The 17,651-nt window shown below is 37.7% G+C and overlaps 1 protein-coding gene across 1 annotated transcript; it reads right to left on the minus strand.

Moving 5' to 3' along the window:
* Window positions 1-11,578: 11,578 nt before the first annotated feature.
* hcar1-3 (hydroxycarboxylic acid receptor 1-3) lies at window positions 11,579-17,015 on the minus strand. The gene is made up of 2 exons (XM_079437448.1): window positions 16,366-17,015; window positions 11,579-14,727 (listed from the first exon to the last, which is right to left on the minus strand). Exon 2 carries the CDS (start codon window positions 14,657-14,659, stop codon window positions 13,673-13,675), a length of 987 nt encoding a protein of 328 aa, XP_079293574.1. The 5' UTR covers window positions 14,660-14,727; window positions 16,366-17,015; the 3' UTR covers window positions 11,579-13,672.
* Window positions 17,016-17,651: the final 636 nt, after the last annotated feature.

Raw genomic sequence — 17,651 nt, forward strand, 5'->3', positions numbered from 1 at the left:
GTAATACGCAATTACGTTGAAAAGGTCACGCTTGACTTAGGCGGAAGTACACAACAGCACACAACCAGAATAGCCAACCAACACTTAAAGTTGTCTCTGCGCATTAAACTGATATAGGAGAAAGTAAATGGAAAAAAATGACATAACTTTTAAATCAACTGAAGGGATTTGGTATTGCTTGAAAATTTTAATGGGAGGAAGTGCAGTAATTCTCATTTAATAACAAATGCTTCCTCAGCTGTGAAGTTCATCACAGCTGTTGCCTTGCCTTTCCTCACCACAATCTCATATGGTCTTATAGGAAAGAAGTCTTAAAAACAAACAGGAACCGAGAGAAATACAGAGAAAGTAAATGTCTGATACAGTGAGTGACATAATTACATAACTGGGTGATTTTGCCATTGATTTAGCCATAAATTGAGGAAAACAAATTGAGGAAACCCATTGTCTTAAAAATTTTTAAGTAAATAATAATTTAAAAAAATATGTTAAGTGAACCTGGCAATTCACTTAACTTATTTTTTTATTATTATTTACTTGATAATTTTAAGGCAAGGGGTTTCCTCATTTTTTTTAAGTTAAGTCAACTTATCACTTTTTGGAGTGTGGTGATCGCTAAAGCATACTTGAGTTTCGTGGTTTAATCAGACTTTTCTCTGGTAGTATTATCTGAAGCTGCATCAGAATACACTCATTTTCACTCACTCAGATAACAAACTAACAGCCATTTTGGGCACAGTTTATTCAGGAATGTGTAAAATGCATTAAATATCCTCTCATGTTCTTCATAACAAATACTAAATGTGGCGAGATGTCAAAGTAGACAAAAGCAGAGACGAAAATCTCCAGTTTCCGTCCTTTCTTTTACACAGCTAGTTAGTCTCAGTTGTTGTGAGAGAGCATCTTAGCACCTTGCTGACAGTTGCATCATATAACAACCAGTGAAAATATACTGTAAGCAATGACCCAACATCCATAGCAAACACATAACAATAAAAATTAAATATTGGGTGAGTGACACTAAAAGGTTAATGCTTTGTGTTTAAAAATAATGTACCACTTACACTAAACTTAACCGATAGTGTTAACAAAAGTAATTAAACATGGTTGAAGCGACCGTGCCATATTAGCTTGCTTCAACAAATCATTCAGCTCTTTCATTGTGACTCTTGTTTCATGGGATTTGTACCCGAGCGCTCTCCATCGCAAGCTCAGTGCTCTACCAGGTGAGCTAAGAAGCAAGTTTACTAGGTCAGAAAAGTCATACATATGGAGCTGATTATGTGATGTAAACATCAAAATGTATTAGTTTACAAATCATTAACTATAGAAAAAAAATATTTTGAGGTCATAATGTTGTGTAAGGAACCACATTTTTTATTAATCAATAATTATAATTTGTTGGTTGTTGGTGTTTTACTGCCTTAGTGTTCATTGCAGCATGTATAGGTATGTTTTTAGAGTTTTGCAAAAATCTAAGGAGTGACACGTTTTAGAGCCTGGTTTGCAGTTCCCCTTGAATTGTTTGCATTTCTTGATGACAGCCATCATTGACATATTATTTAAAATTTAACTGGTCCATTAGTGTTTATGTATGTCACCCAAATCTAAAAAGAACACAAAACACACACATACATCTTGTCTGTTTTTGCTTTCTTTGAAATGTCCACAAGTAACTATATCATCTTTTTATATATAAGATGGCGCTGCAGATGGCAGCTACTGTGCTTTGCTCTTCAGTGTTTTTACTGTTTTTGTTTGTTTTTACTGTTTTTTTGTTTCTTAAATACAATCAGTTTTACCAGGGATGACCTGCTGAACATTCGGCAGAACACACCACAAAATCCTTTACTGGATTTTGACTATTCGGACGTTTTGCTGGACATTGTAGTTGGCGGAGCCGTAGCTCTGGTCAAACGCTTCAGGACGCGCAGACGGGGGAAACGAGCCGGCGCGCTTGTGAAGCTTCGTCAGCGTGGATTTTGAATGCCATTGCCTAGCATCCATCTGGCGACTCTCCGCTCTCTACCCAACAAAACGGACAAACTCCTTCTGCTCTCCCGGACAAACAAGGATTTTTCAAACTCTGCTGCTCTGTGTTTCACGGACACCTGGCTGAATGGTGACATACCGGACAGCGTGTTATTATATCTGCCTAACTTCCAGCTGATCAGAGCAGATTGGGACGTGGAATCAACGCGGCAAATCGCGCGGCGGCGGGACGTGCTTTTACATCAATGAGAAGTGGTGTACAGATGTAACTGTGTTAAAGAAGATGTGCTGTTCAGATCTAGGAACGCTCTTCATTAACTGCAAGCTGTTCTATTCACCGCGGGAGTTCTGCTCGTTCATTCTCGTGAGTGTCTACATTCCACCGCAAGCGCATGTGAGCAAAGCTTTACAGAAACTCGCTGATCAGATCACAGACACAGAACAAAAACACCCGGACTCTGTTTTAATCATTCTCAGGGACTTTAATAAAGCAAATCTCTCCCGCAAACTGCCAAAATACAGACAGCACATCACATGTCCCACCAGAGACAGTAATATATTGGATCACTGTTACACAACAATAAATGATGTATATCACTCTGTCCCACGAGCAGCTTTAGGACTCTGATCACTGTTTGGTTCATCTTATTCCGACCTACAGACAGAAACTTAAATCTGAAAAACCTGTATTGAGAACTGTTAAAAGATGGACTAATGAAACAGAGCTGGATTTACAAGCCTGTTTCTCTCTCACTGATTGGACTGTTTTTGAAGCTGCTGCCACCGGTCTGGATGAGCTCACAGAGACTGTAACTTCATATATCTGTAGACTGTAACAGTTTCTGTGAGGATATTTGCATTCCTTCCAGGATTCATTTAACCTACAACAATGACAAACCATGGTTCACTGCAAAACTCGGAAAGCTCCGTCAGGCCAAAGAAGATGCTTACAGAAAGGGGGATAAAGTCTTGTACAAACAGGCCAAATACACACTGGAAAAGGAGATCAGAGTGGCAAAGAGAAATTATTCTGACAAGCTAAGGAACAAATTATCTTCCAGTGATTCTGATAGTTGGGACGGGGGCATGTTTATAGCATCTCCTCTTCTTTTCAAAACTGTTTGAAAACGTCTGGTCTATCGAGGTGATGAGTTTCTGGAGTTTTGGTGTTGGAATTTGGTCCCATTTTTGCCTGATATAGGCTTCCAGCTGCTGAAGAGTTTGTGGTCGTCTTTGACGTATTTTTCATTTAGGTGAAAGATCTGGAGTGCAGGCAGGCAAATTCAGCACCCGGACTCTTCTACTACGAAGCCATGCTGTTGTAATAGCTGCAGTATGTGGTTTTGCATTGTCCTGCTGAAATACACAAGTCCTTCTCTGAAATAGACATCATCTGGAGGGGAGCATATGTTGCTCTAAAACCTTTATATACCTTTCAGCATTCATATTGCCATCCAAAACATGCAAGCTGCCCATACCGTATGCACTTATGCACCCCCATACAATCAGAGATGCTGCCTTTAAACTGAACGCTGATAACATGCTGGAAGGTCTCCTTCCTCTTTAGCCTGGAGGACATGGCGTCCGTGATTTCCAACAAGAATGCCAAATTTGGACTCGTCTGACCATAGAACACTTTTCCACTTTGAAATAGTTAATTAAATGAGGACACGACGGTGCTTCTGGAAAATGTTCACATATGGCTTCCTTTATGCATGATAGAGCTTTAGTTGGCATCTGAAGATGGCATGGCGGATTGTGTTTAACGACAGTCATTTCTGGAAGTATTCCTGGGCCCATTTAGTAATGTCAATAACAGAATCATGCTGATGAGTGATGCAATGTCGTCTGAGGCCCCAAAGACCACAGGCATCCAACAAAAGTATTCGGCCTTGTCCCTTACGCACAGAGATTTCTCCAGTTTCTCTGGATCTTTTGATGATGTTATGCACTGCAGATGATGATATTGTTCAAAACATTGTTTTAAAGTATTCCACAATCTTTTTATGCACTTTTAACAGATTGGAGAGCCTCTGCCCATCTTTACTTCTGAGAGACTCTGCCTCTCTAAGACATCCCTTTTAGAGCTAATCATATTACAGACGTGATGTCAATTAACATAATTAGTTGCTAGATGTTCTCCTAGCTGAATCTTTTAAAAATGTCTTGCTTTTTCAGCCTTCTGTTGCCCCCGTGCCAACTTTGTTGAGACCTGTAGCAGGCATCAAATTTGAAATAGCTAATTTAGTGGGACAAAAATTTGTAAAATTTCTCAGTTTAAACATTTATGTTCTCTGTTTTCTTGTGAATAAAATATTGGCTCATGTGATTTGAAAGTCTTTTAGTTTTCATTTTATTCACATTTTAAAAAAACATAACATTTCCGGAATTCAGGTTGCATTAAAGATCATTAAAAAAACTCACAGAACAGTTAAATTCTTTATAAAAATATAATACAAAATAATATAATATAAAACAAACCAAAGCATTTAAATTGGAATAGAATAGAATTAAAAACAGATTGAAACATTTCAATAAATGAGGTAAATGTTTTAAAAAAACGTGAACATTTGAATTCTTTTATAGTTATCTAAACATCCCCATGTAGTAGAATTTGTGCACTACTACACCTTGTGTGACTGTAAATGTCTCAGAGTTTTGTTACCGTTCTGTGTACATTATCCACAATTTCCACCACTTAAAGCCACTCTTCTTTAAACATGATGATGTTTTATTTAACATGTCATTGCTTTTGTGTTGGCTCTCGTGTTGAGCTATTTCATCCGCAACCATTAAAGTATTAGATTTCTACAGCGACTGATTTGGCGCACATCATTCTCTGTCTATGAAACCTGTAAACCACATTCACCAGTTGTATAGTGACACCAACTCTATAGCGGTTTGCCTGAGTATTTCAATTATTTTGCATATACTAGAATTCAAATAAATGGCTTTCCTAACTCATTTTTGCATGTCCTGTTGCTGCATATTGTTTCGTCTGCACAACGTAAGAAGTGGGCAACCGGGAACTTTGACTGTGGAAGAGGTTCAAAGGCGCCTTGCATCCACTGTCTTGCATCCAAAGATAACCTGCAAAATTTTCTGACTGTTAAAAATTGAGTGACCATCTCAGTTTGTTTTCAACTACATCTCAGTTTGTTTTCAACTTCAACCTACGCCTACTACGTAGCCAATAAAAATGCAACATGAAATCGTGTTTTAATCAACGCAACATGGTACTAAAGTTTAAACATCATGGAGGTGACAAGGAATACCGGTATGTGTTTACCACTAACACATGCTGACGATGTTTATTTTTCTATTCTAATTTGCCTCGAATCCTACAATGCATTAGGTGTCATCATTGTACAGTCTACATACAGCACATCGCACAATGATTTTAGTTCTTAGATCTTATACGATTGCTAAAAATAGATAAAATCTCACAATCTGTAGAAGGCATTACAGGGACCCAATAAGCAAACATCTATAGCAACCACCCAAAATAGTATAACCTAGTTACAACCTAGAAAACCCTAGAAATAGCATTACAAATCCAAGCAGCCGCATAGCAACCACTTGGAAAACTTTAGCAATGACAGCTACTCAGAATATTTTACCAACCACAATGTCCTGTCAGCCACCCAAAACACTGTGATAACTACATAGAGACACACTAACAACCACCCAAAACACCCTAGCAACCACAACAATCATTCAGCTCACACTAGCAACCACATAACAACACTCCAACATTGTGGCGTGATCATGAGCAGCAGTCAAGAATGTAATGTCCATTGATTTGAGTCTACCAAAGCGATTAAATTGGTCAACCTTTAAAGTGCACTCTGTTTAGTGCCTGATTAAAAATCCTACAAAATCACATACTGATGTATGTCATCTGAACTATGTTTTTAAGACCATTTATGCTTTCTACATAATGGTGTATATAAGCTAAGCTCTAGATTGTGAAATGAAACATTTCTTGCTTGACTCAAGTAATGCCAGAACCATTTTTCTGTCTGTCTTTCTCTTTTATTCTTTGTATTTGTGTGAGATGGTGAATTTAAATAAATTAGATTGTGTGGGTTTGTTTAGAATTGCTTGTATTGATTTTTAAAGGCAGCAAGAACAGGTCTGCTAAAGAGCTCATACTGCCACTTCTTTCTCTCAGGAGCGGATGATTTCTGAACCCAGGGCCATTAGCTAGGCCTCCCAATGCTGTTCCTGTCAGGAGACATCAATGCGATTCCTCGCCAAGAACAGATAACAAAAGGTCTTTCACAGCTCGCACTTCTCATCACATTAGCTGGAGATGGCGTCCTGAAGAAAAGGAAACCAGAAGCTGGGTGACATTCACGCTTTGTCTGGTTAATGCAGGTTTCCAACATACACAAGAGTTTAGAATAAGCGCTGACATGTACCTATGATGACAGATGATTTCCGTTATTGTTCTGAGATGCATGCTTAAAAATAATAAGTCTCTATTTCTAGGATTCTATCTCTGTTTCTTTCTTTTAACTTGACAAACCATAAACAGACACTGTATCATGGCCCAGGTGTTCAGGTTCAGACCTGCTCTGATAGTTTCATATGCTTCAGGGCTTTTGTTTCCATTCTGGCTCTGTGCTAAGTCACAGTGTCAAGTTGTGAACCGACAAGATTCTATTGGCTCTGTCTGGGTCTGATAGTGGGACAATGCATCACATGATGGAGAGTGAGTAGATTTGATATTGAGGTTATTTTTATGCTAGTGCTGTGGCCACAACTGGAGGAAATAACTGAATGTAGCAGATCTGATTAATCTGCTGTGTCCGGAGCAGGGGGAAGAAGTCGCCCCTAGGCCAATCTACGTTTACACACCTCAATGAGAAACTGCATAAACGCACTTCCTCATTCCCAATTATCACTTCCCAAACTGTCTGGGAGCGAAATGGCCAATTAGAGTGTCAAAATATCTGTTATTAACAAGCAAACACTGACATCGTGGTGACGACTGAGAAACAGCATTGGCTGTTTCTGGCATGCTCACTTTTACATGGGTCCAGCATGAAACAAACACACGCTCACGCTTAAAATGGCAGAGAAATTACCAATACAGCCTTTATAGACTTCAAAACTTCACTTCATGACCCTATTAACTGAGATCTGAAAATGTACATGCACAAGAGTTACATATCAGCAGTTATTAGTCTGACCTAGAATGAGCCTGACTTCTGTGTCAGCTTTTATTATCAAATCAGACATATGCTAAAGAGACAGGCATGAGGTTCTGTCTGAATGAATCTATGCCCAAAACCATTTTAGGACAGTAAAATCATTGTATAAAGTAGCTGACTAATCTTAAAATGTTTATTTAAACCGGTTAGATCAGGCATCCTCAAATCTGGCCCACTCCTGCAGAGTTTAGCTCTAACCCTAATCAAACACACCTGAGCATGCTAATCAGAGTCTTCAAGATCATTAGAAAATCACAGGTAGGTGAGTTTGGTCAGGGTTGGAGCTAAACTCTGCAGCAGATTGGACCTCCAGGGAAAGATTTGAGGAACCTTGGGTTAGACGAACAGTGCACATACTCTGACACGTTGGTGATTATACAGGCAACTAGAGTTTTACGCACACAATTTTGCAACTAGCTAAATTATTAGGTAAGTCGATACTCTGATCATATTTTTTTCCCATTCACATTGTATCAATTCCAAACCATGTAAATCTTAATAACTGCCATTGATTTTGTATGTAATCATTTATAAATGATGTATAATTGTTAACGAGGGCTTAATCACAAGCTAAAATACTGTTGTTGTTGTTTTTTTTTTTTATACAGACAAATACTGTAGGTTGAGAGTGACTTTTAGGTACAGCACCAGTTCAAGGGATCATGTTCTAAGCTGTTACTAACAATGAGCTAGACAAACCTTTCAGGTGTAGCATTTGGACCAATCAGACACACAACTATTTGTTATATTTAACAAATAATCTTTTATGCCCCTCACCTAACCAAAAGGCCAACTATGAGGGTCTGTGAACCCTTCCCCTGAAATGCATCTAACACCTAAGAAAGGCAGAACAGGCCTCTGGTTCCATGGCAACCCATCTGATAACACTTGTTTTATTGCTCAAAGTAATGCGGGCAGAGCAACTCACTTCATTTCCCCTTAGGAAAGAGACATTATGCCATACAAATGGACTCTTCTCTAATTAATTCATAGAAAAACCTTTCTTTGAATGAACACATCTTCAGGTCATTGCGTATATTATTACTGTTCTTGTATATGTTTTTGTGTATTGTATATTGTTTTATGCATGTTTACGATAGATCACTAGTTAATAATCACTTTAACTGCACCATGTTTTGGCTACGTCCACACGAAGCCAGATCTCTCCCTATCCGATCTTTTTTTTTGCCTCAAATTCCGTAAACACGGAGTCATCTCAGGAAATATCTGCGTCCACACAGAATCACTGAAACCGACTGAAAACGATGTAGTACACATGCCAGACCAATATGTGGTGCTGTAATTCTGCCACAGAGATACACAAAAAAACAGAGCAGAAGACTTGGACCATGTGCGTAAACCTTGCGCGCTGAATATAAACTAAAACACAAAGCAGAAGATTTTGCTTTAATAAAGTTAATGAGCTCAGTGGGTTCTGCAGCACGAACACAGGCACGTAATCTGACATTGTTGTTGTTGTTGTCGCTGTTATGTGACGTAGCGGTGTCTGATTAGGGGCGAGACGTGGGCTGATGACGTCATCGTTTCAGAAAATATACGGATTCGCCATCCACACGAAAACGTGAAAACGGCGTTTTCAAATTTATCCACCCTAGGACCCGGTTTCAAAAATGACCGGTTTCACTCTTCGCAAACGCCGGATTCGTGTGGACGGGGCCTTAGTGTCTATCAATTCGTCTTCGGATGATCTAATTGAGAGTGGACATTACATGTTGATACCTATGTACCATATTAATGTCCTAAGAATCTTTAGTAGTTTGTGCATAAACCCAGGCAAATTACCATGTTCAGAGACAAAGAGTCGTAAAACCTTCCCTCCAAAAATTCAGGACACCATTGGCTCTTTGACACCCCAGAGGTGTGACCTGTATAGCAGATAAAACTCTCACATCAGTGACCCGCCAGTCTGCGGTTCTGTTAGATCCTAAGAGGATGAGGAGGATGTGAGCTAGAACTCTTCTGGACCCTTAAGTTTTTGTGCCAGGCCTTGCGGCCTTGACTTTCCTTTCAACCAAGGATCCTTGGATCTCAGCAGATCTCTTTCTTAGCTTTTTTTCCCTTTCTTCCTGGGAAGAAACTCCCAATTATCACTGAGCCAGAATAACATCTTTTGGAGTTCATCACCCTTCAAACCCGGAAGAACTTGAAGAACTCCAACACCACCAAACCTTCAAACCTAAACATATCTCTCTATAAAGCCTTTAAAAAAAGTCAGTCTTCATGTATTTCACAACACTTAAGCTTGTGATTCTTATGATGGGGGTCATATTTCAAGATTCCTTGCCTTGGTTAGTGTGCTTGTGGCGACCCGAGGTCGATTCCAATAAAAACACTAAAATAACTTAAAAAAAAAAAAAATCTCATCCCGTTTTTTTTTTGTTTTTGTTTAGTTTTTTTTTTTTTTTGTATAACCCTGCTGCCCGAATGAACATTTATTGCCCGGTGGTCATGCCTTAATTTTGCAATTTCTATAGTATTGCATTCTTCTGATGGGCATTCATTTATTTACTTTTTAGTGTGTTAAATGGGTCATCGGATACAAAATTTACTTTACATATTGTTTGAACACATGTGTGTTGGAAGTGTGTATACACATCCACCCTATAATAATAAAAATCCACCCAGTGTTTTTTTTTGCCTATTTTAAAATCCTCTTTCACAAATCGGGCTATTCTGAGACTCCTGTCAGAATGACGTAGTTCTGCACAGACCCCTCCCACGATAGTTGATTGACACGGCCGTCTTACCTTAGACCCACCCTGAGTGAGCTGTGAACTGTCCATCATTTTGTCGACTCCGGTGCAGGGGAAGACAAGAATGTCTCAGATTAAGCGATTGAGGTGTTTTGTTGTTGGATGTAATAATGAACATAGCAGTCATCATTTACTCCCAGATGCAGAGGATTAATGTTACTTTAATTTTTGAAGGGAATGCGCCAATCCCCAATCTGCCTAAATTACTTTGTTCACTCAAATCATTTGTGATCCAGCTTCATCTACAGAAGAAATGAGTATAGTGAAGTTTTTTTTTTTTTTTTTAAATCTTTGCAAGAAGATAAAAGAAGCAGCGAGTGTTTTTTATCTTTGCAATCATTGCAAATCTCCTTTCCTAATATGTGCTAGTTAGCAAGTTTTGCGGCTGAAGTTTACAGTCTGCTGGTCACCCCATGGAATAGAGGGGCGGGATCAGCAGAGCTCATTAGCATTTAAAGGAACATGGACTAAAACAGCTGAAAACAGAGCTGATTTTGACAGGGTAAAACAGGGTGTTTTTTACACTACCATTGAGAGACCCTAAAGAATCATATCAGCTTATTGAAAATGGGCATCCGATGACCCCTTTAAATCTCTTAATAATAAACAAAAATTGGAATATAAGGCATTTTTCACTTACAGCCCTTGTAAACAATTGTATACCACCTATAAATTATAATACACAAAATTAATTGTAATTTTGATTATAATTAAGAATGATATGGTTTTGAATTGATAAAATTTGCTTGAATAAAAAAAAAATATGATCAGAATATCAACTTGCCTAATAATTTAGCAAATACTGTAAAGCCATCTTGAGTCATTTCTTGAGCCCTCAGACATTTATTTCCTTCTAAATTCCCATTATGGTCCAGGATGGTGCTGGTTTGGTGCTTGTCTTGCTGGTGGACAAGAATAGTCTGGCCTTTCAGCAACAACACTTAGCTAGTGATGCTAGATAACCAAGATAGTCTTGCTGGTTAAGCCATGGCAGCATCCCATGTTTAACCCCTGTAGTGGGTATGTACAACACCAACACATGTTGGTGATTTATGAGAATTATTTGAAAAATTGACAGCTCAGTTTGAGTTGTGATTTTCAAATTTTTTACATGTGGCTGTATAGAATTGTTATTTTGCTGCATGTATAGTGTATCCTAATTGACATGTATTCAAAGAACATGATTTATGGTAGTGTACACAAAAAATATGACTCATCCATCTCATTAAAACATTCTGATAACCTTATATCTACCACTTATCTTATATAAATATATATGTTTTGTTACAAAGTGTTACAAAGATCTTTAGCATCTGTCAGTTGAATTATGTGATTCAAGTCATACTTCTGCTTACAAACTTGTTAAATTAGCTTAATAATCATCAAGGTTTTTTTGGCATTGGAACTAGCCAGCTGAATGCAAATAAAATCTTGATTTTATTGACCCTAAAATGTTCTGTGTCAGTGGAAAGGTCATAAAAAAATTGGTTATTAGTATGCTTGGATGAATTATTGGATATTACTCATCTGAAACTGATGAGGCACAGTGTAATTAGATAGTTTCTTATTTAAAAGAGTCTTACATTTATGCATATGACAGATACTTTTATTCAAAACGACTTGCAGTACATTGCATTAAAAGTATACATTTTGTCAATTTATGCATGTCAATTTATTCCATGACACTAGTGTTGTTTGTGGCATGTGCTTACAAATGCATAAATCACAAATGGCAATCATACATAAGTATCTCAAAAGTGGAAACCCACTACAAGTGCAAATATAGTGTACTTCTAATGTTGTTGCCACAAAACGTTTAAGCAGGAAGTTACTGTAGAAATAACGACATTACACCATTGTTGTCATATAACTCTGACGGCAATTCAATGACGTCAAGACTGTAATGTTACCACAAGCAAGCCTACTGTCTGAATCATCACAAGCAGTTACAAAATGGTAAATTGGAAATTATTGATTATTAAATTTAACTTTAAAATGGAAGTATAGGTGTTATTATTGGCAAACTATGGGTGTTGTCATATTATTCAGGTGTTGGTAATTGAGAAGGTTACCCCACTTGATTGCCAGGAAATTGCTATAGTATTAGAAATAAATCTTGCAAACATTTTTTGAGGATTTATTTCAATGTGGCTGGAGTGTCAGCTGATCTAAACATTACTAGAGTTCATTCCAGTGTGTGGTGTAGACCTTGTCAAGTGGATGGTTGTGATCAACTTAGTTTCAGATCGAAGGCATAAAGAGAAGCCATTTGGCAGCAATGTAAGCCACGAATGTACAGTCGCTTTTAGGTTTGAGGAACTTTCTTTGAGGAACAAAGAGAGGAAGTTAAAAGTTAAACATATTCTGTTTCAGCAAGATGTTATCGCAACATAAGTTAGTTAGATCTCTCGCCTTTGCAATTACAATCAATCCACAAACAAGAGTATCTGCTAACTGAGAGGAACTGGTTAAAAGAGTGAACTCAAACAACTCTGTTATCATTAAGTCACCCTCATGTTCCAGCACTATTTCCAGACTGACTTAACCTAAAAGAAGATGAGACATCTTTCAGCATGTTTTTTTTTTTTTTTTGGACGTCAATGGTCACCAAAACAGCTTGTTTACCAACATTCTTAAAAATATGACAGTTATTATCATTTAACTCTTGACTTGAAGGCTCTTAACTGCAAAGATAGTACAACAAAAGCCATTTGCATCTCAGTATTCACACAATCATCGTTTTGAAAACATATAACAAAATATTTATTGATCCAACTTTGAGAGAGAGTAAACTAATTTCTATAGGCATTAATATTACTGATATTTTCCAAAAATACATCAACCCTTGTGGTTTTCACAGAAACAAGTAGCTTTTCAGGGTTATAACTGAGGATAGAAGTGCATCCTGCCTGCTTGAGAGTGTGTGGGAACCTTTCAAGTGCAATCTTCCCCACTGGCAGTTAAGAGACCTTCTTCTGCTTCCACTCTAGCCTTCTGTTCCAGTTATGACAACATGAATGGAGTCAAATTTAATCTGTGTCTGCATTTCTAAAAACCTGTATAAATGCATGTTTGCCTGCATTTGTGTGAATGCATCAAAACAGGTATTGACTGCTGATTATTGCTGTTGCAGCTCCAGCTGCTATGTGACCATTAGTAAATACATTTACAGAATCTGAATTATGTATAAACAACAAGAAAATGTCATTTGTTGTTAGTATGCTACTTGATATTGATATTTCTAATTAATATCACTAATATAGCAAGGTAAAAGACTCTCTTTGTTTAGTTGGCAAAGCTCAAGGGACTTAATTATGGGGAAGGAAGCCAAGAAGTTTGTTGCTACTCATTGAGCTTCTCCAATATTCAATCAGCTATCCAACATGTATACACATGAGTTTGTTCAGCCAGAATTTATTCGGTTAACAGTTTTTCATCATGATCATTCTTGTGACATTATTTATTTTACATTTGTCATATATTAACTACATATAAGTAAAATAATGTATATGACACAATTTAGTATATAACTTCTCTATTCATCAGTATAAAAATATATGTAACAAAAATTACAATAGTACGTATATGTATCAAAAAGAAAACCTTTCAAATAAAACTATAATGGAAAAAAAAACGTATATAAGCAGTATGTACACTGTTTAATGCTCATCAATCCCCAGTCCACTCTCAGTCACTTCCACTGGGCATACTGGCCCGTCGGCTCATCTGTAGCTCCATCATTCCAGTTCGGTTGACAACACTTTTCAAATAATTGCGGAAGATTGAGCTGGAGAAGCAGTAGATGACTGGGTCCAGAGCACTGTTTAGATAGGTAAATGCTATGGACATAGAAAACAACTGACTGCTGAGCTTGTAAGCATCACAATAAGCATCTCCAAAGTTTTTTAAATAGAGTGCCGTCAGGCCTGTGCCAATGCTGGGAAAGAAGCAGAGGACAAAAAACCCAACGATCACCAGGACAGTCCGAATAGCCCTTTTCCCTTTCTTGTCCTTGTCCATCTGGCGTGTACGAAGGATACATGCAATACGCAAGGAGCAGAAGACCAGGAGTAATAAAGGCAGAAAGAACTCTAAGACAAACACAGTATAATGCAGTTGGATACCTAGAGATGGTTTCTCGTAGTTACTGAAGCTCCTACAATGAGAGATGTTGCTTTTCTCATCCAGAAGTTTGTTGGCCAGCAATGGGATCCTCAGGGATATCACAACAGCCCAGATGAAGTAGGCAATCCCGGCTGCTTGTTTTGTGCTTATGTAATTGATTTTGTGATGTGGATGGGCCACTTTAAAGTACCGGTCAACAGCCACAGCGGTCATGAAGGCAATGCTAGCTGATCGGTTGACTGACAGCATGAATAGGTTGATCCGACACCAGGCATCTCCATATATCCAACTCTCGCCACGCATGAAGTTGTCGATGCGGAAGGGTAGGCTGATGAGAAGCAGAAGGTCAGACAAAACCAGGTTGAAGAGGAACATGACATTGGCCCTCCAAGTCCTAAGGGTTTTGCTGAAGATAAACAGTGCCATGACATTGCCAGGCAGGCCGAGTAGCAGCTCAATGATGAGTATAGGAGGAAGGACGGATGCCACCAGGTCCTGAGTTGAAGCACCGCAGTGATGTACGACTGACGAACTGTTTTTGAATGTCATGGTATTTTAACAAGCAGAGCTGCTGCGTAGTTTATGAAAACAGAGTTCAGAGTTTCACCTTAACAGTTCTGCAACAGAAACAACATTGATATATCACTGCAGAAATGTGACTGTCATGTATAGCAGGGCTTTCACTTTGGCGACACATTTCTAATTGGCTAAACTAAAACTGACTCATGTTACAACACTCTCCAGAAGAGGGAAGAAGTATAAACTTGTTGCAACAGTGTTTGCGGTGTACAAGGAAGTGTGTCTTCCTGCGTAGTGTAAAATGCTGAGGCAACTGTTTTGGAGTAACAACAGTTTCATAAACTAGTAGAAGCAAACTTTTTGTTGCATCAGTATCTGTGAGTGGAAATAATTTCACAGCAAAACAAGCAGGCATTTCAATTTCTTTACAAGGCGATTCATGTCATCCACAAAAGTTGAGGTTATTAAAAGGAATTTCTAACCATTCAAGAACGGATGTCTAAGCCCCCATGCATGATTTCCTTAAAGGGATAGTTCACCCAAAAATGAATATTTTGTCAACATTTACTCATGTTGTTACAAACCTGTATACATTTCTTTCTTCTGTTGAACACAAAATATATATTGAAGAATGTTGGTTCCATACTATAGAAGTCAAAATGTCTACCACCACTTTCAACATTCCAACATTCTTCAGAATATCTTCTTTTGCGTTTAACAGAAGAATGAAAATTATACAGATTTAGATCAACTTGAGGGTGAGTAAAATATAACTATTTAAATTTTTGGGTGAACTATCCCGTCAATCCCGTTCTCTTCGTGTTCCATTTAGTATTTTTTTCCCCTTTATGGTTTAATAATTCATATATCAAAGGGTTTAAATATGTACTAAGGATAAGAATCCAATCTAATATTGACTACTTACCAATATCTAAATTATATATGGGGTTCCAGACGCTTGAAGTAATGAAACTGAAAATATGTATAAGTATAGAATGCAAATATCTGCAGAGCAGACCAGTTTCGACCATGAAACCAAAGCAATCTTATTTTTTCAGAGAATTTTGAAATATTTCTGTGTAAAGGGGTAGTAGTGTTTTACATACTGTTTACACGGTCAACTTCATTGACATCTACATACTAAAATAAATCGATCTGAAATTAGGACTTTTAATAAAAACATTTCTGGTCTCAAATGGATATTGTTTTCCTTCTATCATGCTCAGATTAAAATAAAGTCATATTTTGTTATTTTTGGGGCTATACAAGGTCAAGGTCGTTCCCCCTTGCAGAGAGCAGTGTAACAGCAGATTTGACTCATAGCTTAGTCTGTCATTTGTGGAAGCTCTCTTTCTAAAGTCAGAGAAAGAAATGTGCTGTTTTTCATGTCAGGGCAGTTCATTTCTGTTTCCACAAAGTACAGGCACTCATTTGAGGTGTTTGACAGACCGTAGATTTCTAAGTAGAAACGACGAATGGAATTGGTAATTCACACTCTCTTCAGGTATATTATATCCTTGGTTAGATCTTAGAAAAACAGATTTGTTCTATGCAATTTTGGAGTGATTTTGTTGTTTAACATAACTTTCTCATAGTCACCCAACCTGTAACATCGATGTACAAGACCAACTTCACAGTGTTAATTTAGCACTTGCAAATACAGTCCTGTTATCGTGAACTACAGTTTACTACAAATTTTATAAATATTTCTGTAAGAAAAGTTTCTCATGACTTACCAGAGTTGTCAACTGCCTATTTTGCTGATTGTGTCTTGAGATGTAACCAGAGAGTGTGAAACAAGGTCTGGTCTGAGCGAAGCGACCGCTCAGTAGCTGTGTCAAAGCAAGTTTCCTGTCTCTGTGTGGCTCATTCTCAACTTTTCATTGCCCTGTTTCAGCAAGTTCTCTTTCTTTCAGTAATGCAATATACAGAAATGCAATAATGTTTAAAGTATAAAGGAAGTGCTGTTGCTGCACAGCAACATTGTTGAACAAACTAGCAACAGTTTCACAAACTGGTTGCATGCAAATATGCAACTTGGCATGCATTCAAAAGGCATTTTTAAGTATGTCCTAATGATAAGATACATCTGTATTTCTAAGCAAACTACAGTATGTGAAGCCAAACTCTTCAAGAGAATGAAAAATTGTGCGTCCCTCCAAAAAATTTGGCACATTGACTAAATACCTAACATCCTACTGAATAGCTGAGTGGATTAGGTTTCCAAGCCCTATCTTTAAAAAATAAGTGCATTTAACGTTGCACTTAAAACATTTTATTCCTCAAATATTGTTTTGGTTTACCAGAGTTGATTGGTTTTCTGATAAAATCTTGCTAAACAGAGTGTAAATAAAGTTGTTTCAGCTTTAATTTAGGGTTCTTGTCTGAGAGAAATGACCGCCGAGAGCTTGCCTCCTAGCAAGCTTCCTTTGCCTATGTATGTCGTAGTGACATCAAGATGGGAAAGTGAAGTTGTAGCCAATACTAATGTTTCTTTATTTTTCTTTCTTTCTTTATTTCTGAAACTTCGACAGTATGATGTCTGCAGAGATAATATTCTTGCTGTTCAGTGCATAAAAAAACTATTTTAAACTAACAGCGGTGACACAAACTGGCAAGAAAGAAAGAAAGGCTAAACTCTTTAACTGGAATTCCAAAACAGCTGTATCAAAACATGATTTGTATCATGTTTGATAATGATATACACAGGAAATGGCCATCATTTGTTTCAATAATGAACACCCCCACATCCATAGCATCGGTTGAGCCAATGAAGAGAGATAATGCTCGAAGAGAGCTGTTTTTGTGCCTCAGTCTTTTCAGTTTTTACACTGTTGCAATGTATGACTGTGGTTTTCAGAAAGTGTACAATACGACCTATATTTATTTTATCTTTTATTTTTTGTGTGTGCACATTTGCATTGGACTCTGCTCCCCACTAATCAGTCATTTGATTTTTTTATTACGCAGCAGAGAAAAGCAAACATGAGAGATATAATAATGGTGCCATGGCAGCTTTTGT

The sequence above is a fragment of the Barbus barbus genome, assembly GCF_936440315.1.
Source record: "Barbus barbus genome assembly, chromosome: 16".
Lineage (NCBI taxonomy): Eukaryota > Metazoa > Chordata > Actinopteri > Cypriniformes > Cyprinidae > Barbus > Barbus barbus.

What these genes read in the sequence shown, in the direction of transcription:
- hcar1-3 (XM_079437448.1), bottom strand. Translation starts at nt 14,659, where the DNA reads ATGACATTCAAAAACAGTTCGTCAGTCGTACATCACTGCGGTGCTTCA.